At 29.4% G+C, this 25,705-nt stretch overlaps 1 protein-coding gene across 1 annotated transcript in view; it reads right to left on the bottom strand.

Annotated features, from left to right (window-relative positions):
• The window catches only part of LOC119605742 (probable multidrug resistance-associated protein lethal(2)03659), a 38,490-nt gene that overhangs the window by 7,015 nt on the left and 5,770 nt on the right, over positions 1-25,705 (bottom strand). The window contains exons 2-3 of the mRNA XM_037959022.1: positions 7,981-8,081; positions 7,793-7,878 (exon numbers count right to left, since the gene is read on the bottom strand). Coding sequence (XP_037814950.1) covers positions 7,793-7,878; positions 7,981-8,057 — 163 coding nt within the window. The 5' untranslated portion in view covers positions 8,058-8,081. The remainder of the gene's footprint in view (positions 1-7,792; positions 7,879-7,980; positions 8,082-25,705) is intronic.

The following is a 25,705-nucleotide window of genomic DNA, read 5'->3' as shown; positions in this document are numbered from 1 at the left end:
CCTTCATAAAAAATGAATTTATGAATGTTTGAAGCTTTTTACACAATATTCCAGGGGTACCTTTGTATAGGGGCTATGTGAAATCGTTTACCGATTTTGCCCATTTTCAATACCAAACATTTCTGATCAATAAGAAATATTTTGGGAAAATTTCATCTCAATATCTCTTTTTTTTGTGGACGCTACCGTGCCAACAACAGACAGACGGACGGACATAGCTAGATCGACTTAGAATCTTACGATGTCCCAGGAAATATATACCTTATGGGGTCTGTGAACAACATTTCGATGTGTTACACACAGAATGACAAAATCAATATACCCCCATCTTTTTTGATGGTGGTATAAAAATATGGGTGAATGAAACGCATAAGGCATCATAGAATAAAGAAACGTTGGCGGATTCGGACGAATGTAGAGGGCGTACAAAGGGTAGTAAAACTCAGTAGCTTGTCAGGCTTTCGTCGAAATAAGATCCAAATATCTTGAGAGTGATATTATCGCGGATATATCATTCCTCACGAACGATGATTGGAAAATTTTTAGGAATTTCGTCCAGGAAACTGAGTTTCTGAATTTGTTTTACATTTTTGTTTTTTTTTTTTTTTTTGTTTTACATTTTTCACGAAAAGGAGCGCACAACAGGCCCCATAGTGACCTATTTGTATTTCTTATCAGCCTAACCTAAATTCTTTATTCCTCGTTTTAACGAGCGGTATGATTCAAGCTACGTGGCCATTTCAACATCTTACTGGATGAAATCTCAGCTATAAAGACCGGTAAACTGCATGAGGTACTATAGTATATACAATAGAAATATCCGAATTTGTACAGACAGTAAACCTGCGCGAATGTCGGGCGCCTTTTGACGACCGCCTCTTCCCGCAGGGGCACTAGCTGGTGCCCCACTTTCAAATGACCCACACCAAATGATCATCCCTAACCACTTGCTCGACATCAGGAATGACCTGGCTTTTCTATAATTGGACTTGCTAGCCATTTTGACAGGACATTGTATTATGGGTGCGCAAGCTAAAAGATTGAATTTTCCATATAATGATTAATGCAGGAGCTGTCACAACGAAGAGAAAACTGTTCAACAACAACATGTCATTTACGTCAACGTGTTAATAAGATAATACTTAGCAAAAAATATTTCTACAAGATCCTTTAATGATATTAAAACCTTCTATATAAGTATTTAATTATATCAAATTTAATATCTTTCAATTAAAAAAATATTATTTAATTTTTACGAGTTTAACCCACCACTAGCTGGTTAATTTAATTAATTTAAGAGCTGACGTAAATATCGTTACTTATCAGACATTTAATGATATACATACATACATATGTATGTATTTGTTTAAACGTAAAACTTCAGTCTTTATTGGCATCATATTTATTCTTTAAAATTTTTCGCAGAAAAATTCTGAAATCCAACAGTGTTATTATGTGTATCTGACATTATTATTTCATGTTTGTATATTCAATATTATATTACACGTGTAGAACCCATATGGATGAGTATCAGGACAGAATAGAAAACATTTTGAAACAAATTTGTCAGTAAATTAATTTATTTATACCCCTTAGTAAAAATAACAATATACATATAGTGACATTGCAAACAGTTTTTATAGGAAGTTGTGGTTATAATAATAGATTCGAAATTTTCAGCATGTGTCAAACACAGACAGATTTTACCAAATTGCTAGGAGGTATTATTAAAGTGGAAAAAGAGCAATTTATGAAATTATTATTGCTCTATAGACGCATAGTAATAACAATTAATTTGAATTGTATGATAACTATTTAAATAGAATACATACATGGATGAAATAATAAAATAAAAATAATAAATACTATTTTAAAAACTTTATACGTTTCGAACAATACTGTAGGTAAAAATATTCTGTTAAATTTCACGTATAAAACGTTTAAATTTTAATATTTTCCTACAAATACATCGTATTAATAAAATGCAATGGAATAATTTATAAAAAATTAAAGAAAAAATTAAATTTCACTTACGTGCATTTTTTATAAAATTATTTACTTGTATTTTAGTAATTATTAATCAAATATTTTTACTTATTTTTAAATCTTTAAGAAAAGTTATAAAAAACAGTTCAACAACTTTTCCTGCAATTGTCTTTTGTTAATATTTTGTAAACAATGATAAATGTCTTCATGTATATATTATTCTCTGTTGATAATTTAGCTTAATCACAGAAATGTAAATATATAAATAATAAATTTACAAACATACTGTACTATTTACTTAACAATATATAATATTGTAGATAATCTTTTATAAATTTCCTTTTAAATTTATTTTTAAACAAAATATTGTGTACCTTTTATTCTGCCAACGAATTTGGTTTTGGTCTGTTTGGCAATCAAAACAGATTTTATCGCTTAAATTCACTTTTCGAAATCCGATATTATAGCGCTTTTTAAAATTAAACTATTTTTTACTGACATAAAAATCTTTGTTTTGAAAATGTGCTACAAACTATACAGCTATTACCGTCCGTCCTCGTTGAGCAATGTTTTGAATTCGACATTGCGTAAACATTTTAGATAAATATTTATATTTTAGTAAAGCTCATTTTTTTGGACTTTATAGTTTTAAAGTTGCAAATAATCTTCAAAAAGTTTAAAATGGTGGAAATAAAAATTCAACCCTCTACCTCTTTCTTTTCGGACCCTAGCAAGACAAGGCAAGATTGTCTTAGAACTTAATATAGACCCAGAATATATATAAAAAATTGTTGCTTTTGTTTTTACACTTCCCAATTATTGATATAAAGAAAAACTACCAGCTAATTGCTTAATTAAATCGACTAACCCTATGTTTTGACAGTAAAAATTTATATTGTAATATGATACTCATTATAATACATCATATGAATAAAGGTGAAAATATTTATAATTAGGTTTATACTTCAAACGTAGAAATTACTGGAAAATTTCTAAAATTAAAACAAATAATATTGGCAAAAAAAATAAAAATTGTGGCATTTTCCCGTTTCACAAAGTTGAATTCTATTAAAACGGTGGGGATTTATGATTTTGTGTTGTGGTATATTTTTAAAGGGACTAGTCAATATTTCGTAAATTATGTTGAAAATCGGTCTTTATAAGTAAATATTAAGATATAATTGAATTATTAATGGATATCGCTTCATTCAATTTACGGCTCAGAAATACCTTTGAAATAGTAAATAATTGAATAATTTTATTAAATTCCCAGAGAAACGGCTTATAATATACTCTATTTTTGACTTTTTAATATAAAATATACATGTAAAAATTTTCCCTAGATGCTTCAAAACAAAGAATAATAAGAAGTTGGACTATGACATTGTTTTACAACAATAACATTTCCTTCTCTTCACAGACGAGTTCTGTGTAAATTCAACACACTTGTGAGAACTCAATTCTCTCACAATACTTCAAAACTTTTTCGCGAAAATACCGGGATAATAGGACTTAAACGACGTTTTTTCACAAACACATAACTATTTTTTAATTTTTTACACAATTTTATCGCATTTAACAATCCGAAATATTTTTATTTTTCACAAACTAAAAAAATATTTTTTTAATTTTTTTGACAATTAATTTTTGTGTGTTGAAATTAAAATTGACAAAACAAAGTTGTATATTTTGGTATTGAAAATGAAAAAATTATTTAAAATAAACTCATTTTTTTGCAAAAAAAGAGATTTTAAGTCCGAAAAATATATTTATTAAATGTTTACTGATTAGATGTGGGCAAAATAAATTAAAAAATCTGCGAATGTAGAAATTTAAATGTTATTTATTTTTCCTAAATTTTTTATGTACGATTTTATGCAAGTATGTATGTTTGGAAAGTGTGGTGAAAGTGGTTGGAGCTCCAATACTAATACAAAAATTCTACCAATACATACTTAGAGTTAGGTACCGAATGACAACTCCTTTACGTACCAACTGACAAGCCCCAATTTCTTTATATTCTTTGCTTCAAAACTTCAAACTATTTTTCGAAAATATTTAAACATTAAAAAGTATTTTTACATTACTGACGTTTTAAATATGCATAGGTACCCAGCAAAAAAAGACGTGCAAAAAAAGTAGTAAATGCATGGGTTGAACTGATAATGAACTGGTTCATATTTAGGGGAAACATGCATGATTTTAACATTAGCGTGTCATTGGCATGCATGGGTTCGTATTTGCAAAACTAGTTCGTCATTTAAATGAGTTCTTATAACCAATGAATATTCGATGATTCTCAAGCGAATTTTCATTGGTGCACTATATTTATTTAAAAATGCATTAATGGTACTTCGATTTAATTATCAATATTTAAATAATTTTTTTGAGTGATATTGACAAAAATAGAATAAGATAAAACATAACTAACTGATTTTGATTGGATTTAAATTCATGCAGAGGAAAAATACCCATTGTGTTTTAAAATCCGTTAAGCAGTCTTGGTTTTTTCCTTCTCTTATTAATGGACTTAATATTACTAATTTTAATGGACTTAATATTACTAATTTTAACAAAAATCGAATAAAAAAATTTATGTCATTTTTAATCTTTATTGTATGAAATGCACGTTTTCGTTAAATCTCCTAAGAGAATACCAAATTACAGTAAAATATTACAATTCATATAGTGGAGTTACATGAGTGAATTTGGGTGCATTTTTCATGCCTTCACTGATGACAAATTTATTAGAATTTAGGCATGTATTTAAAACGCATTAAATAGAATACTTCCCAGCAAAAAAATTTCGAAGTTGTTAAAGAAGAAGGGATATTTTCATGATTTCTTTAGTAAGTATTCTATATATATTCACACATTCGAAATCATAATAAACGGTTCATAATTGCTCATAGGTCCCATATAAGGTCCAATTTCGAAAATCACTTAAATGGTCATAACTAAGCTAGATAAGGATATAGGAATAACTAGTATTTGACACAAATATGTTTTCTGTATACATATTTATATCACTCTGCATCGGGATATAATTCGACATGAATATATTTTGTGTATATGTATATGAATCTATCCTCGAAATTTTTTCCAGATCAGACCATAATTGGTCATAGTTGTACACTTCAGAAAATCACTTAAACGCACATATTTCATTTATGTATAGCTATAGAGTCTTTTCAAGGGACTCAGAAAAAATAATCGTTATATTGAGTTTTTCTTATAACGAGGTACGTTATATTGAAGTTTTAGTGTAATACATTCAGTAGTTTAATTAAATAAAATGCAAAACTACAATGCCATTTGTCGAGAAATATCTCAGCAACTCTCTTGTCGATTCCTGAAAATATTTATTTATTACTATTACATTATTAGAGATAGAATATATTGATTATATATGTATGTAACAATAATTGCCATTATTTCCCTAACGATTGTATTTTGACAATGGCAATAACCCACCCACGAAAGTTTAATATCGAATTTTCTCATTTAAAATATAATTTACTGCATCCAAATGAATAATTATTTATTTTAATTGTGAGAACAGTCTATTTAAAAATGTTACTTAAATAGGTTTCGTTCCCAAAACAATTAATTGAAAATCCAAGTAAATTTTTGAAATTAATTGTTGTGGCGCACAAAATTGTTAATTCATTTAAAATGTATATTGTGTGTATGTAGTTTGTATGTATATGAATGTGCATATAAACATTTAATAAAACAAATCAATTGATTTTATATGTTAAATTTAAATTGATCAACAAATTTTGAAATTCATTTGATGCTGTCGACTGCAATAGATCCTCATCAATGAGCATTTTCCAGAGAACATTTATTTACATCTGAATAATTACAAAATGAATCAATGGAAAATATTTACATTGACACAGAATTCATTTAAATTGTTAAATAAGAAAAAATTAGTTTTCTTTGTTTATATGAATTCATACATGAAACCCAGAAAACATTTTTCTATAAGTAATTGTTTAAAGTGTTAAGTTTTTTTGTTCGATATTGCCCATATTCAATACTAAACAAACTGTATCCACAGATCGTCATATAATCTGATAAGAATCCCGAATGTTAATTCTTTTGTGGGTATACGAGCCATCTTTCCTGATTCCCCCACATTAATGCTAAGCAAAGGAAATCAACCAAATTCACCGAAAATATTTATTATTGTCCTAAGCAGTTTAGTATTGAAAATCAGCAAAATAGGTTCACGACGTAAAAAGTTATGAGTAAAAATATCAGAATACCTCGAAAAAAATTACGTATTTTTCTTAATTCTTAAGTAGTTTTCTCAGAAGATAAGTTTTGTCACATATTATTTTTTTCTGCCAGGGATCAAGTACGTTCAAAAACATAACAATTGATTCCAAATTTCCCAAAACCCCCATACATAGGTATAATATATTCCCGGAAATTAGTTTAACGTAAATAACTCCCTCAAATATATAAAGCTATCGTGATAAAATTCGACGTGAATATATTTTGTGTAAATACGAATCACTCTTCGAAATGTTTTCCGAATAGGCCAGTAATTGGTTATAGCTCTAATAAAAGGTCCGCTTCCGGGAATCACTTAACCGCACATATTTAATTAATTAATAAAGCTATCGGGGCAAAATTTGACGTGAATGTGTTGACGGATCAGTCAACAATATGTCATAGCTCTCATATAAGGTATACTTCCAAAAATCACTTAAATGCACATATTTCATTGTCAAATAAAGCTATTTTGATAAAATTCGACACAAATATGCTTTGGGTATATATGTATGATTTACTCTACGAAATTTTTTTTAGGATATAATTGGTCATAAAAGTTCTACTTCCGAAAATCTCTTAAACGCGCATATTTAATTAATTAATAAAAATGTTGGGGTAAAATTCGACTTAAATATGCTTTGTATACATATAAATCATATGCGAAATTTTTTCCAGATAGGTCCATAATTGGTCACAACTCCCACATAAGAACTATTTCCGAAAATTACTTAAACGCACAATTTCATTGAAAATCAAAGTTATCGGGATAAAATTTGACAAAAATGTATTTTTTGTATATATCAGTATTCGGAAGTTTTTCGTATCGGCCATATAAGGTTCACTTCTGAATACTATAAAAATACTATATAAAACTATAAAAAAATAAAATGATTATATGCGGATAAAATTCGACATGAGTATGTTCTGTGAATAGATAAATCATTGTACTAAAATGTTTTCGAATTGGCCTATTATGGTCATAGCTCCCATAGAAGGTCATCAACATCGTTTCGAAAATCGCTTAAAAGAATATAGTTCATTAAAAATAACGACAACGGGAAAACCCGACAGGAATATGTTTTGTAAATATACAAATCATTCTCCTAAAATTTTTTGGCGTCGGCAAGATCGGCCCAGCACTAATATAAGCTCATATCCGTACAAAACTAACGTCGAGTTATCTAAACATTAGATAGTTAAGTGGGTTTACTAAAAAGTAGCTTGCTGGTGGAGGGTATTTAAGATTCGACCGAACTCCAACTTGTTTGATATTAGACTCCTATTGTTATTAATTTACATTCATATATACTATATAAACACTTAACAATCTATTAGTCAAAACATAATAAAATCAACAATTATCTGATTTGAGTTTATTTTTAATGAACGATATAAAATAAAGCAAAGGTTATCAGTGAGGTTTTGATGTCTGTATTTTTTTTTATAAATTTATAAACTCTTTTTTGTTATTAGCAATAAGCTACACATTTGTCAATATGTAATAAAAATCAATAATTACCTGATTTGTGTTCATTTAGGGCCCGATATAAATCCTTTGTGTCTAATGTTTTCTTTCTCCCCTTGAAAAATATTGGTAATGTGTACCTAAATGCAATGAAATAATGTATAGAATTGTGTGGATGACAGAATAGATAGGTATAGTAGATGAAAATAAATATGCATTTTTTAAGTGAATGAAATTCATACCAAAAACCTAATCGGGAAAATATATTTACACGTTCATATGGATTTTGTGGCAAATCATTCGGTTTTATCGATTGCATGTTGTAAAAATGTTGCTATGACAACTGAAATGATAATAAATTTAAAGAAAAAATATTATAAAGTATGTTGTTTTTACAAATGTAAATAATTATTTAATAGTAAATATTATAAAGAAATTAATATATTTGCTATTGTTCTGTTTTAGTATTAGTCAGTAATTGTCATATACTTATGACAATTACTAACGTAAACCTAATGTGTACTGAAAATGCCTATATATCGCTCATTTACTACAAGACTGACATAATCCAGCTAAAACTTACATTGTTAAGTAATAGGTTAAAAGCCGGGTTTCTCTACTTCTTCACTAGCATTTTAACTCATTATTTTAACACGGTAATGACATTGGAAGCAAGTGCATACCATGCACACTTACAAATAACTACTTAAATAAGAAGTTAAAAAGTAGTTTTATTTTAAATTGGTCACACAATACGAACCTAAGCTTCTTGTTCTTTAGTTCGCTGTCATACTCACAACACCACTTCGTAGTTATTTGATTGTGGGTCCAATAATGGTTTTAGCACAGAAAACTATTTTCTTCCTGTGTTTGCAAACAAAATATGCAAATAAAACGGCAAAACTCAAAATATAAGAGTACCTAAAAGTAATGCAGACGATAAGTATTAGTTATTAAAAATTAAGTGGCACAAGCCATTACCGAGTTTTTGCTGGGTATGTCTATTATTTTCAGTGTAAGATTTTTTTTGTGAACGTTAAAAATAAAACTTATGTTTTCACTAATATTAGATAAATAAAAGTTAAATTTAGATAAGGTCTTTGACAGGGGACTTAGGTCTTTGACAACCAGTTTTGTCTCTATGTGAAAAATAGTGACTTACAAAGAATTGTGACGTGATGTTAAGAAATTGAAAGCGTGACGATATGTATTATTCTATAACATATATTTTTAAAGGAGGATTTCATTGCAAAATAGTGTTATTATGGAAGTATGATTAACTATAAGGGAGCTACAGTTAATAATGGAATGATACTCATACAAGTTTGAGTGAATTTAGTTTAGTCAATCTTCGAAATATTAATAACCACTACGATCAAGTTATTATTTAAAAGAGCATTATGGGAGGATATTTGTACCGGGATTATGAGAAACCATAGACCATTTCCAATTAAAATCATTCATTACATTCGTCCTTGGTACAAAGATAGTAAAGATGTTTTCATTATGAGCGATATATTATGTTATTGGCTTTAGAATAGAAATAGACGAAATCGACGGAAAACAAGGACAGACATTCGATTTAACCTCTATAGACATTTGTCTTTGGAGTTACATTACATCACTAACAACGAAATTTTTGGTATTTCGTCCGATTTGTGTTTGGATTTAGCGTATTTTCCCATGCGAGCGCTTCCGTGGCAGATATTTGAACGATATATTCTGAATATATGTACCATTACCTCAACCAATTCACACGTTGCTCAGGGTGTAAAACAAGCATGCATAATAGGTCAAAATATTTCATTAACATTAGTTGATATAACATTTTTTGATGCCCCTATACTTTATACTCAATTAATAAACACAAAAAAATCTGCATAGAAATCATATATTTTATAAGTATGTTGATTTGTTTTTTCCATCAATTAAATGAAAGAAAACAATTGAATACTTATACATACATACATATGTACATACCCTGCCAGCAACTCAACTAACTTTAAATGCATTAAAAGCCGACTTTTTCATCAACTAGTTATGGTTGATTCTTGGATTATTTTTAATGGAGTCAAATGACTATTTTAACATGACAGTAGTCAATTGTCCGACTCTGCATGACTTTTTAACTAGCTTAAAGTTAGTTACTAAAAAATTAGCTTAAAGGTAACTCTTTATTACCTACTTAAATTTAGTTGCAGAAAAGTCAAGTAATAGTTTTCTTTTGTATTCCCTACTACTATTAATTAATTACATTTTAATTAAATATATTTAAAATTTAACTACTAGTTATCTAAATTACATTTCACTTTAATACAAGTTATGATATTAGTTCGTTAAAATTAATAGACATCAGTTCTCTGCAGGGGAACTAATAATAACACCGGTATCCATAAAATTATGAATGATTTGTTCATTATTTCCATGATTCATTATTTCATTGATCCAAATCTAAAATAAATTTTAAAATGTAATGTGTAATGTTAACTGTTAATGTATTATATTTACAGTATTAGCCAGCAGAATTTAGAATTTAGGGACCGAGTTTTGAAATATTTAAACTTTTATAATTAATTTTTACAATTTACTGTCTCTAATTTCACAACGTATACAAGAAAATGACAAAAATCTAAAACAAAATTCCAAATAATAAAGAAACATGAGAAAACATGTCGAAACAAAATGTTCTCCAGATAATTTTGGGGTACTCCCGCATTATATGATAGTTAGCTTGTTGCTAGTCTTTAAAAGTCGGTTGTTTACGTTAATAAATATCAAATTGCTGGCAGGGTATGTATATTATACATTGCATGAACATGCCATGTATATGTATTAATTTTTCAAAAAGAATTCAATTGAAATGTTTGCGAATAAACAATATAAAAACATATATATATATGATTATTAAACATAATTAAAATCAATTATATAATTTTTGTTTGTGTATTTTAAATCAACCGCATTACAAAAATAAAACAAGAATTAAAACAGCAAAAGAAATCCAATAACTTAAGTTTTTTTAAGTGAACAAATGTTTTTTTTATACTTATATCGGCATTTATTTATTTAAAAGTATTTTTTTAAAGTAATAACAATTCTATTCGTTGAAATTATTCTGTTTATAGATTCTAGAGATTGAAAAAATATTAATAAATAAATTCTGTACATATGAACATTAGGGTGCTTAATGAAGTTTATTAATAACATAAAAATAAATCGAAAAAATATAAAATTTTCTATATTTTTGAACAAAGGGCCTCTCGAAGCCCTGAAAAAATGGAAAATTCTGAAAATAGGACTTTTTTATATTTCATCCAGATAACCAAATATCGACCTAGGACAAACATTTTTAGCAAGGGTATCTTAGAATGAACCAAGATTTCAGTTTCGGTGGGAATAGTAGTACCTTATATTTTTCTCTATAAAAACGGGTCCAACCTAATGTACATATTTAGTATATCTATTAATGTTTATGAAATAATGTGGGCAAAATTATTTGTATTTTATTTACAAATCTTTCAAGGTAATAAATTATGTACTACGTTTTGCAAAAGTAAAATCATGTAATTTAAAAACTATTGACTTATTTATTTTAGTCCATCATATTAGAGATATTAAATGTATTGTATGCATACATACATATATAAATAAACATGTAAATGATAAAACTAATTTCACCTCTTCAAAGTTAATTATTGTATTTCTGTATGGAAGCAAGGAAATATCGATGATCAATATGATCATGTTCGATACAAAACAAAATCTATTGACTTAGATCCAGAATATACATATGTATGTATATACATTTGGGTTATAACCAAAACTAGTGTTAGTGTAATAGTGTTCTAATAACGAAAACGTTTTACTAGGATCATTTTGGTGCAAAATGGCTAGGTAACTTTTTCTCTGTGTAAATATTTTGGGTCAAACAATGCCACTAGTTAATATTAAAAATTTGCAGTTTTGTAAATATCGAAAACTAGCGGAAACTTTTTTAATGCTCAGAAAAAAGTGATATACTTATTCGACGTACTTTTTTATGCTCTATGTGGAATGGATAGGGCCGATTTAAAATTTTCAAAAATTGTATAAAAGTTATAACTCTAATGAGCTTGCGCAATGCAGATGGTCGACTCAGCCCACCTGCAGACAGGCGAGGATCATATGGCCATCTTTCAATCCACAAAGATCCCAAGCCCTTCTTCATATTTCGAGAGTAAATCTACGGAACTTAACGGCGGTGGTGACTGGCCACTGGCTCTTTAGATTCCATGCAAGACGACTAAACTTACCCAGTAATGACTTTTGTAGGTGGAGAGGAAGAAGAGACTATTACTCACTTCCTCTGTCATTGCCCCGCCCTAGCAGATCATAGAATGAGTCTGCTAGGTAGTTATTTATTGCATGACTTAACGAATCTATCGAAGGTTTATATCTGAAAGATAGACTCCTTTATTCGTTCGACAAACTGGTTTGGTTTACGAACCCAGAGTATTTAGGTCGAAGTATAATAATACCCTCGACGTTTCTCTTGTTTCAGGTATCACAAAGGCATCAATTTACTGGACCCAAGTAAGTCCCCAGTGAAGACATCGCTAGGACGACCTGCTAACCTAACCTACTACCCTAATATACATATTCACTTTAGTAGGTCCATGACCAATATTTTGAAGTGTTACATATGGAAAGACTAAAAAATACATATATCCTGTCATAACTCATATCTATAAGTCAAAATTATAGTTTCTAAACATTTAAATTTATAGGTTAGGAGAAGTTGAGAGGAAATTAATTAATACATCTTATTCGAAGAAATACACCTAGGATACTATCGGTCCTGTTGTGTGTTATTTAAAATGGAAAATGTTTATGGGAAATCCTTATATATTACTTTATAAAAATGTTTTCTTCCGATGTTTCCTGGACGTGTGCATGTAGTTCCTTAAAATTTTCCAGTCAGTATTCTTGAGGGATGTTATAACGTGAATAACATCGTTTTCAGGATATTTGGATATAATTTCGACGAAAGCATGGTAATGATAAAGAAAGAGTTGCAGTGTTTCACTGTCCTCCCCGCATGCTCTACATTCGTCTGAATTCACTCATCCAATTTTGTATAGTTGTGCCCGTCATTATGTATGTCCGCTCAGAATATGTACCAGCATATTAACCTCAGACGTGGATTTCTAACAGGTACTAAATTATAAATTTATTACGACAATATAATAACTTGATAATTATGAGTGTCGGAATTTCGGACGAAGACCCGAAATATAAACCAGAGTTGAACAGAGTTTTTTGTAGACTAAAGTTTTCACACATGTCCATTTTTTAATATTTGTGTCAGTCTGGAGGTTGTGCGTTCGATCCACACCAAAGACTCTGATCTGATTCACTACAACGGACGTATCGTCACAATGCTCAGTAAATTAGGTTAGAACATAATTTGTAATTTGCATTGTTATCGACAAATAATTAACAGCTGTTTATTCGCTGACGTAATACTGGTCTAAGTTGAGGAACAACTTTCGCATCATCGCCATGGTTTTTATCTGATTTACCTCAATTTAAGGTAAATCGAATTTATTTCGATTTACTTTAAATTAAGGTTACGTTTAGACTGGTGGAGACAGTAAAATACTCAGACTATACCCTGGTGGATACCATTTAAACTTATACTTCATACTGGTGGAGTCCATAAAAATCATGAACTTTTATCAACTACAAATAAATTTTGATCTGGAAGATTTTTTCGAACGACCGAGGAATACCCTGGTGTTTTAGCTAATAAAGATCTCAAGGGAATTGCAAATTTCCTGTAAACACAAATTACATCTTATGTTGCCAAAAGAGGTAATTGAATTGAAATGCACTGAACTTCAGTGCAGCACTTCGATTAATTGAAATGTGAATTCCGTAAATGTTTCAAAAAAAAGTTATTTTTTCAACTAATACTTATTTATATTCAAGTATTTTTTTAAACGTACATATGTAATTATAGTTGATGATGATGAATCACTTTCAAATTAAAAAGTTAAAAAAACACGTATTATTAATATTTATATGAGAATAATAATTACATATACATAGTTGTAAATATTTACAAAACATTTATTTATGCATGACGTATGTGTGTATGTATTGGAAAACATATTACTGAAAATTACCAGCATGACATATCAAGGATTTAAAACTTGTGATATCTTTATTATTTATGAAAAGTATTTTCTGTTATTTTATCACTATTTATTCCCATTGTTGGGAAACACTTTAAATACAATGAAAGCATGTAAAATTACATTGGAAAAACTGCTCATTCGCATTAAGTTGTTTTCTTTTTATTTTACATAAAAATGATAAATGACACATTATCAAAAGCCGCTTTAGGAATTGTTGCTGTATATATATACATTAAAAATAGCGCTTTTATCAGTATCAGTAGTTTTTTATACAGACTTACATACAATACATCCCAAAATAGGGTGCGCTGGAATAAGTTCTTAAAGCAATAGATTAAATTGATTTGATTAATATTTGGTTGTTATAAATAATTATCAAGGTTTTTGCTATCGGCTAAATATTTAAATTTGGCCTCTAGGGCATTATGCCAGCCAACCTTGGGAAAACCATTTAGCTCAGATTTGTTCCAAGGCAATAAGATGTCTTTCAGAAATTCTGGATAAATTGAGAAAATTGGAATAGATTACTAAATTAACCGAAACATATTGTTAAGATTTCGGTTATGAACATCCCAGGAAAAACTTACATTGAAAAGTAATGAGTTAAAAAGCTAATAAAACCACTTTTTACTACTTCTTCATTAGCATTTGAACTTTAACATTTGATGACATTGGAGGCAAGAACTTCCACGCTTGCTTACAAATAAGGAGTTAAAGAAATACTTGCAATTTCTCTTACAAAGAAGTTGTTTTATTTTTTAATAATAAAAAGAGCCAGCAAGGACAAGAACCAGGGACTTCGGTTTGTTAGTCAAATCTTCCACTCACTGCGCCATTGCTTAGCTATTTTATTGCGCGTCGAATAATGGTTTTCACATACACATTTAACACGCAATTAAAACAAATGTGCAAACAAAATGAGAAAGCCGAAATTAAAGTATTTCTATAGCAGTTTAAAAGCCAGTCATTACTAGAGTACTTCTAAGTAATGCAGATGGTAAGTAGTTGTCATTGAAAAGTATGGCTAAAATTGCAGTGACAAAACTAAAATACATAACATTTTGAGGAATTTTAAGAAACTGGTAACAAAAGTTACTATTAAAGATCGTTGCCTATGTGGATGACGTGGTGCTACTGGTCAAGGGAAAATTTCTATCCACGATCAGTCACATCATGGAGACTGCACTAGGTGAACTCTCGTTATAGTCGAAGGATAAAGGACTGCCCGTAAATCCTCGGAAAATGCAACTGATAGAAAAATTATCAATAAAGCTCAAAGGTGTGCCTTTATTGGCATTACTGGTGCCATTAGAAGCTCTCCACAAGCGACCTGGGATATCATTCTATACCTGTCACCTATAGAACATTTTGTAGCGCGCGTGGCGGCTAGGAATCTGCTAAGACTCTACGAGTCATCGTTAGTCAAACCTTCGCGCGACGACCATACAAAAATTATGTACGAAGTATGTCTACTTGATCAGGGTTATTCCCCTCGCGGAATTACGGATTATGATATTACAACTCTAGACTTCGGGAAAGCACCTCTGTTTGGTGGGTGTGCATTTTTCACTGACGGGTTCAAGATGGATATCGGCACGGGTGCCGGTAAGGTAAAACCAACCATTTGACACTTTTATAGGCTGATATTCGAAAGAATCCGTGACATCATAAACCAGTCCTGGAATAGTAGATTGGATTGCAAAGTATCAAAGACTCTATGGCTAAAACTTGATATGGGTGCTATCAAAATACTTATAGGACTGTATAGACGAAGTTTAAGATATTCTGATAGGAATGCCAACGCATTGCTCAGCTAGGGCCTGGGACAGCAGTATACCGGACTATTGTTGGATATGCGAGGATAAGGAGGAAATATAGTCGATCGAGCATATAATTTGCTACTATTCTAGGATACAGAATCTCAGGCCGAAATGGCTAGGCGAAATGGGGGATATTGCGGGTCTTGACTCTCGCAATTTACTAGATTTTGTCAAGGGCGTTAGTCACTTCATCGACTGGGCTTTATAGGGGGACAAAGATTTTCTCTCTCATCTCCTTATTGTTTTGGGTACTGGCATGTGTTTTTGTTTCTCTATTTTTGATTCTTCATTCTTTGAAGGGAATCACAATGGACCTTATGGTTTCCGAATAGATATGCACCTTTTTTATGGTGTATAACCCTTCTTAACCTAAACCTACTATTAAACAAGTAAATATTTTTTTTCAAGACATTTTAAGAGCAAATTTACGTAAAATAAAGTAAATTTATAAGATTTTTACAGAATTTTTTTGCACTTTTCTGCGATTTGAAAATCAAAATGGTCCTCAAAAGTATTTTTTGCTATTAAAGATAATAATTGTGGATTATACTATTAAATTAAACAGTGACAAAAATTTCTTAAAAAAAATTATATTTATCACGCTATAATTTCGCAAATTATAATCATACAACTTATTGGCTGTAGTGGAGGACCGCGAAAAAACCATCAAACGGGAGGAGAAGTGTGGAATACGGATATTAAAAATGATTCTATTGCATTAACAAAGTCCATTGCAATTCAACTACTATTAAATATTCCGTCCAGGACTATCCAAAGACGAAGTGCAGAAGGTTGCTCAAAGTTGTCTTTTATTTTGCTTAAAATTCAAATGACTAGGATTAATTAATTAATACAACGAAAATTGTTCTAATGAATCGATGTGATTTTGATGAATTAAATTTAAAACCTTGGCCAGTAGTGTAATAATCGGTATACTGTAGTAAAAATAAAGTAGTAATATTGTGGTCTAGGGATGTTTTCACGTAATTTGTTCAAAAGCAATTTAATTATGTTTCGATGTTTTTTTATAATTTCTATACTGTAATCACTTAAATTTCAACATAACATACATATATTTTTAATTTTACTGAGCAAGTAAAAATTCAAGCTTTAGTTTTGTCCAACACTGTATATGGTTGCTTTTTTTGTATTAATTTCAGTTCAAATGTATTTTTTTAACCAGATTTTTAAAAAATATTGATATTATTAAAATGATTACCTATAAATGTACCTATTTAAGAAAAAAAAAAAAACTTAGGGAGAAACCCTATCTTAAAATTAATAGCAGCTATGTCGCGTTAGAATTCTTAAAGAAAGTATGTCACTTCATTGTTGTCTTATAACAATAACAGATTACTTAAATTCTAATGGTTAAAATCGTAGAATAAGACATGTATTCTAATGTACAGATAAAAAAATATGACAACAGAATGCAAAAACTTTTGCAATAGCAAATATCAATACTACATAAATATACATACATCCTAATATATATTATATAAATATCTTTGTAAGTCTGTTCGTTTGTTTATTTGTTTGTTTGTTTGTTTGTTTGTTTGTTTGTCAATCACGCCTAAACGGCTGGACCGATTTTCTTCAAATTTGGAACATCTATACTTGGAGAGTGTTATAGGATATATTTTTTTTCAGAACTTGGACTAGGAGGGGTAAAATGGGTGAAAAACGGGCAAAATGAGTACTTTTAATAGTAAATACTGATTTTGTCTATCCTTAAGCAAAAGCATTTTCGATTAAACTACTTAATTTGTTAGAAATATATATTAGCAAAGTGCCGTTGCAAAAATTGGATCGGAAGGGAACAAAAAATAGGTCAAATGGCGAAAATCTGACAAAATTAGCACAAGTAAACATTTATAACTGGGCCGACCATATGATGCCCTACACCAGTGATTATGCTACAAATGTTGATTATTTTTATACCATCCACCACCATCAGTGGTGATAGAGGGTATATAAGTTTGTCGTTCCGTGTGTAACACCAAGAAATATTCATCTAAGACCCAACAAAGTATATATATTCTGGGTCCTTATAAAATTCTGAGTCGATTTAGCTATGTCCGTCTGTCTGTCTGTGTAAAACACGCTCACGTTAAAACTAAGCAAAGGAAATCAACCAAATTCACCCAAAATATTTATTGCTATCCTAAGCAGTTTGGTATTGAAAATCAGCAAAATCGGTTCACAGCGTAAGTTTTCTCAGAAACTACCAAAGATATTTCGATGAATTTTGTCACACATTATTTTTTCAGGGCAGTGATCAATTATGTTCAAAATCTTTACAATCGATCCAATATTTTCCATAGCCCCCATACAAAGGTATATATTCCCGGAAATTAGTTTTTCGTTAATAACTCCCTCAAATATATCGCTATCAACACAAAATTTTGTACATGCAAATATAATATAAACAGAAATCATACTCTCAACGTAGAACTCAGTCGGTCCACAATTTGTCATAGATCCAATATGAGGTCCACTTCCGAAAATCACCTAAACGCACATATTTTATTGATGAATAAAGTTATTGTGATAAAATTCGAGTTAAATATGTTTTGTGTACATACAAATCAGTCTACCGAATTTTTTACAGATATGGTCATAGCTCCCATATAAGACCCACTTCCGAAAATCATTTAAAAGCTCATATTTCATTGTCAAATAATGATATCTTGATAAAATTCGACACAAATATGTTTAGTCTAAATATGAATCACTCTACGAAATTTTTTCCGGATAGGCCCATAATTGGTCATAGCTCCCATAAAAATTCCACTTCCGAAAATAACTTAAACGCATATATTTAATTAAATTCTAAAACTGTAAAATTCGACACAAATACATATGTTTTGTGTACATATAAATCATTCTACCACTTTTTTCCCGGATCGGTCCATTATTGGCCATAGCTCCCATGTAAGGTCCACTTCCAAAAATCACTTAAACGCACATATTTAATTGTAAATGAAGTTATGTTGATAAAATTCGACACAAATATGTTCTGTCTTTATATGAATCACTCTACGAAATAGGCTTCCATATAAAGTCCAAAGTCCCAAAAAGCTATCGGGATAAAGTACGACTTGAGTATGTGTTGTGAGCATATAAATCATTCTACCAAATTTTTTCCGGATTGGCCCATATATGGTAATAGCTCCTATATAAGGTCCACTTCAAAAAAATCACCTAAACGCACATATTTCATTATCAAATAAAGATATCTTGATAAAATTCGACACAAATTGATAAAATTCGACACAAATATTCGACTTGAATTTTTTTTGGCATATAAATCATTATACGAAATTTTTTCCTTACCGGTCGATAATTGGTCATACCTCCCGTATAGGGACCATTTCCGAAAATTACTCAAATGCACATTGACAATCAAAGTTATCGAGATAAAATTCGACATAAATGTGTATTTTGTATATATAAATCATTCTACGGAATTTTTTTCCCGGATCGGTCCATAGGTTGTCTTAGCTCCCATATAAGGTATACTTCTGAAAATCACTTAATACCAATTAATTCGTAATTAAATGATTATATCCGGATAAAATTCAAAATGAGTATGTTCTGTGTACAGATAAATCATGATATTGAAATGTTTTCAAACTGACCTATTAACACATTTTTCTCGACCTAATTAAAATTAGTTTGACATATGCATAAATGTTAGTACCCCCAATACGGGAAAAAATTGCCAAGTTATCTAAAAATTAGATAGTTAAATGGGTTTTAATAAAAAGTAGCTTGCTGGTGGAGGGTATTTAAGATTCGGCATAGCCGAATATAGTACTCTAACTTGTTTTTTATTAATAAAGCATTTAAATTAATTTTACCTTAATTCAGAAATATTAAAGAAAAGGATTTTCTAAAAGGAGGTTATATGGGGGTAGGTGCTTAATATGGGACTATACTTATAAATTTTGGTAAAGGGATTTACGTCTAAATTAAAGTTATTTATGTAGAATATCGCCGTAATATTAGTGTTTATAAGTAAATTTGAACCATCAAGTCCTTTTATGAAGGGAACTTTATATGGGGGAGGTGATCAAGTGAGGACCGATCATTACGAAAATCAGCAGTGTCATTAAAACTTATATAAAACTAAGTTTTGCCAATTTTTGGTGTGATACAAGAATATGTAACACATTTATGAGCTCAAAAGCCTTATTGGGGGCGATTGTATGGGGGCTATGCGAATTAATGGTCCGAATTCAACCATTTTCAATAGGATTCGTCCTTGGAAATTTCATCAAATTATGTTGTAAATTGCGACCTGTAGCGTGCGCATAATGTTTTTAATTACACTTAAACGGCTGGAACGATTTTCTTTAAATTTGAAACATAGTTAGATATATAGGTGTATGGTATGATAGGCCATATTGTTTTCCAAAACTTGGATATGAAGGGACAAGAAGGGGTATGTGGATGAAAAAGGAACAAAATTCGTACTTTTGGAAGTAAATACTAATTAGTGTCTATACTCAAGCAAAAGCATTTCTGATTAAGCTTTTAAAGTGTCTGAAATATGTATTACACAGTGAGACAAAATAAACAAAAATTTAAATACCTGGGAAGTGATACTATTTTTCTGAAAGGTGAATGGGAGTAGAATAAGAATGTGTTTTTAAAATTTGCCAAACACCTCCAAAATCTTGAGTTACGGGTAAATAACCGGTTTTTTTCGTACCTTTAGGCACTTATAAGTCAGTAACTTAGTTAAATCTGGTCCGATATTAAGTTTCTCCACGGATTTAGACATTTATAATGACATATATAACGTTTAAGTAACATGGAGAGATATGTGTGAATTTCATCAGCAAACATATTTTTTATTTAAGTTTTGCACCGTTGTTCAAGTTTGGAGATGATTTTTGAAAGTATTTTATATAGGAACCGTACTATTTATTAATAGATAGATTTTAAAAATCCATTAGAAATTGACGACGTTATTGATCTTTTTCTTAATACAAAATTGTTCATAAACTGATTTTCCGAAAGATGCTTTATATGGGGGATAGGGCTAAATATGGGCCGATCCTCATGCAATTTGGTGGAAATATTTAGATTTATATAAAAGTTATTTATGCTGAATTTCATTGTGATATTGATGTAATTAAGAGAATTATGGAATTCAAGTCATTTTCTGAAGGAGGATTTGCATGGGCACTAGGGTCTAAATAATACAAAAATAGGTATAAATGAGTTTGCTGTAATCTTTAGTGATACTGCTGATTCTTTAGACAACACGGTGTTATTTGACCCTAGTCCCCATACAAACCCTCTTTCAGAAAATGACTTGAATTCCATAATTCTCCTCTTAATATTAATATCACGATGAAATTCAGCATAAATAACTTTAATATAAACATAAATCCTTACACCAAATTTTTCGAGGATCGGCCTATATTTAACCCTATCCCCCATATAAAGCATCCTTCAGAAAATCAGTTTGTGAACAATTTTGTATTAAGAAAAAGATGAATAACGTCGTCAATTTCTAACGGATTTTTAAAAAACAAAATTGCGTTTTTCTCATGAATAGACATGGGTTTCTAATCAATTAATATAAAGTACGGTTTCTATATAAAATACTTTCAAAAATCATATCCAAACTTGAACAACGGTGCAAAACTTAAATAAAAAATATGTTTGCTGATGAAATTCACACATATATGTCATTATAAAGGCCTCAGCTTCTGCTTTCTAAATCCGTGGAGAAACTTTGGAGGTGTTTGGCAAATTTCAAAAACATATTCTTGTTCTACTCGGATCCACCTTTCAGAAAAATATTATCACTTGCCAGGTATTTATTTTTGTCGCATAGTGTTATTTCCATTTAGAAATAGGAGAAAAAGGCAAAAAATAGGAAAAATTTGTACTTCTATGTTTTAACTTAACAAAAAAAAATCAGACTTAAAACTTTTAAGTCAGATTTTTTTTTCGTTCTAAAGTTAACATATTATAGAAGATGAGTTTTGAGTTTTAGAGATATGTGTATTCGAAAGTCCGAACGTTCAAAAAACGGCTAATTATGTGTTCCTTTGTTTGTACTTTTATGAAATTTGAGAAATATATATTTTTTTATTACTATTTCTCCGTAATCGCTCAAAAAATGTGTTTTTCAAAAATGTTTTTGCAAAACATCATTAAAGAGGGAAAGGTTCCTCTCTGACGTGATTTTTTTAATAAATGTTCTACAACATTGATTTCTAAAATGATACAAAATATTTTAAACAAAATACATAAATTTAAATAATTCAATGGAGAAAGAGGATAGTATTTTTGGTACTCTGTTGGTGCCTTTTATAAATATTGTTCAAATTCAATGAGTTTCTTCATAAGGATTTTTTGAAACATGAAGAAGTTAGTGAAAAATTAGCATTTTATGCTTTAAGTCAAGAATTATTTCTTCTCCTAAGTTAAATATGTATATTATAGTTTTACCTAACTAGATAGTATTAGAATTATATTTTTGGAATCTTTTAGTTTTTTATATTGGCAAAAAAAAATTGTGAAGTAATCTCTTAGTGAGGGGCAAAATGAGTAAAATTTTTTATTATGTTAAGTTATTTAAGTCAACGAAATTTTTATATTTCTGAATATATCAAATTTTTTAGTTTACTCTGACGGGAGAATACTTAAGTATGTTATGAAACCACTTAAAATCCCGGGCAACGCCGGGTACAAAAATTTAGTAAATACATACATATGGGAAATTTCGTGTCAAGTGACCCCACTTTAAATATCGATGTCATCCGATTTGGATGAAATTTACACCAAGGTTAGTACTATGGGATAGATACACATTTTCAGCTCTATCGGTCAAGAACTGGCGGAGTCAGAGGGGGACAAAGTTAGACATTTTGGTCATACAGGCAAATCCCGGTATAACGAATGATATAATGTCAGGCCCTTTCGTTAAATCGAAATATTCGTTATATCGTAATTATTTTTTCTAGTAAATTTCTTTATTTAATGGACAAAAAACCATTCAAATTAATGTATGAAATTATTACTTCAAATTTTATTTCAAACAACTAATAACAACGCACACGTTTTTCCATTTTGAACATCTGAACGGATTGAAAAATTTGTGAAGGATTTTAGTTTTCTAACAACTTTAATTTCCTACTATTTCCTTAACCCTATTTTATTATCTAGAAGATAGAATTAAACTCTTTTGAGGAAAAACTGAACTTGAGAATCGATAACTGAGTCTCATGCTGATAATTTCAAAACCCTGGAATATTGCGCCATATTGGGGTATCGAAATAATTTATTTTGCTGTAAAATTTTATTATTTCAATGTATCCCTTTTAAACACTATTCAAGCTAAATTTACCATTAAATTCACATCTAACAGATTTATGCTTTTTAGATTATAATGTAAGGAATTTTGATCGATAGGTCAGATATGTAGTATAACTAAAATTAGGAATATGGGCGACTTCTTTCATTTTTACATTATATTCTAATTGCTCAATCAAGTTTTTGATATTAACAATATAAATATAAAATCAAAAGCTGGATTTTTTTAGGTATTTTTTCTTTTTATTCGTTATATCGAGTATAAAATTTCTTAAACGTTCGCTATATAAGGTAGTTAATGTTAAAAATTTGGCTGTTCGTTATATCGGATTTTCGTTAAAGTGAGATTCGTTATACCGGGATTTGCCTGTACAGGGTTTTATTCAAAAGACTTCACCTATTGGACCTAGCATGTTGGTTGAGTTGGGCCACTTGACATGATATTCTCCATATCTACTATGATGATCCTGCTTTTTATAATGTTAGAAGAGTTTTCTACGATAATTTATAAAGACATTTATTTAAATAATAAAAAATATATTTGGAGAATTCTCAGTGATATAAAAATAAACTTATTGAAGTATTTTATTTCAATTAAAGATTTATAAAAAATACATTTATTATTTAATTAATCTTCTCTATAAATATGTTACCTATAACCATCAATCTTCAATTCGTTATTGATATATATGTACATATTTAAATATGAATGTTTATTGCAAATTTTAGAATTATAAAATAACAAATGTACATTTCGTCACCTAAAACGTAAACGGACCTATCTAACATTTTTAAAATTTTACAGGAGAAGCAAAAAACTATTTAAATTGAAAAGTTTGTTTCTATCAGCGCGATTTATTTTTATAAAATAAACAAATTGTTTAATGATGAAACGTATTATTTGTTATGATGATATTGGTGTAGCATCTGCAATAAAATCTATTTTTGGTTAGTTAGGGCCGTTTGCGTTTCAGGTGACGATATGTATGTATGTGTATATTACCTCACAGAAATTTTGGCGACGATTGTGTTTATTAAGTATGTAGAATAAAAGGTCAATCAACTTTTCTGTTTACTATATTGTGTTATCACTTGCATTGAATAATTACTTTTACTTTCAATAATATTTATATTATTTGTATGAAGTCTACAAGTGATATTAAATACATATGTATGTACATATTATGCAGATCACTTTGACCGAATCATTATTGTATACACATGTAGTTCCTACATATGTGTACATATATATGTATGTACATATCTATGTATATACAAATTAAAATTTTCATTTATTATTCAGCGTTTTTAAGTTTGGTGCTGTTTTTAAAGATTTCTTTCATCAATTCACCAGCATTATTCTTTTAATTTTTGTTTGTCCAGTAATTCCTTGTTCTCGCATTGGGATCAAACCAAAATCCGTTGTGATAATTGCATTATAAATATGCATTTAATTGTAGAAATATTTATTTAGTTAATATTTGTTTCTTAATTTTAAAAAACAAAATAAAGATATACAAATTTAACGCGTAAAAAAAATATCATCTTTTTTTTCAAATTTAAGTATGTAATAGTGTTGCCAATCGGAACTTAAAATTACGATATTCGGGATTTTGAAAATTATAATCTTGATCCCGGGAAAATATCCATATTTTGAAGATACTGTTAAAAGTGGAACTGGGCATGTTAAGATGTTAGATTGTTTTTCAGGACAAAGCTTAGGAATCTAATAATAAAAGGCATGGAATAACGAGTAAGAATACGTAGAAAAAATCTGTTCAGAAAGTTATGTCGCCAATTGTTAGAGAGAAATTGCTGATTCCTTAGATATTCCAACATGACATTGGCCATAGTATAACCCTAAACTTGCAAAAAATGGATGGTTTTGACCGACAATCTACTTATACAAAAAAATAAATATGTGAAAAAATCTGGATATTCATAGGAATGTGTGTATAGTTCTGATGCAACTGGATAATACATTTTGCTGAAAACCTTAATCTAACAAGCAGTAACAAATGTATTCACCAGAGACAAAAACCTTAATCTCACAATCAGTAACAAATGTATTCACCAGAGACAAAATTTATGGTTGAACGCCCACATTTTTTGTATAAACCCAAATCAGACTTATTAAACAGAAATCAGATCAACAAATCTAATATATATATATATATATATATATATATATATATATATATATATATATATATATATATATATATATATATATATATATATATATATATATATATATTTGGAACTTTGTACATTTACGGGTAAAAAGGGGGAAAAAGGGTTAAACCGGTTTTCTTAATTATCTTACACAATATTAGTGATACAAGAAAAATTTTAAATGCACCTGTATCTACTCTTAAAATGAGCAGATGGGTGTCTGGTACTTTTTTGAAATTCGTACTTTTAAGGGGTAAAAATGTGTAACAAATGTGATTTTGGTGCTTTTTTGGCCCTTTATAACTTTTGAACTAATAAACATAATAAAATTTTTAAAATATTTTGGATACATCTCCCAAAATTATGAGACACATACTTCGTACTTTTCTAAAATTCAGTCCTTTTTGAGTGTAAAAGGGAGAAAACTGTATTTATGGTACTTTTTTTAGCACATT

The sequence above is a fragment of the Lucilia sericata genome, unplaced genomic scaffold (genome assembly GCF_015586225.1).
Source record: "Lucilia sericata isolate MDLA Ls3-8-SP2 unplaced genomic scaffold, ASM1558622v1 Contig000515F_arrow, whole genome shotgun sequence".
In the NCBI taxonomy this organism is placed as follows: domain Eukaryota; kingdom Metazoa; phylum Arthropoda; class Insecta; order Diptera; family Calliphoridae; genus Lucilia; species Lucilia sericata.
Note: the sequence above shows the minus strand (reverse complement) of the source record. Positions and strands in the feature narration are given on the sequence as shown.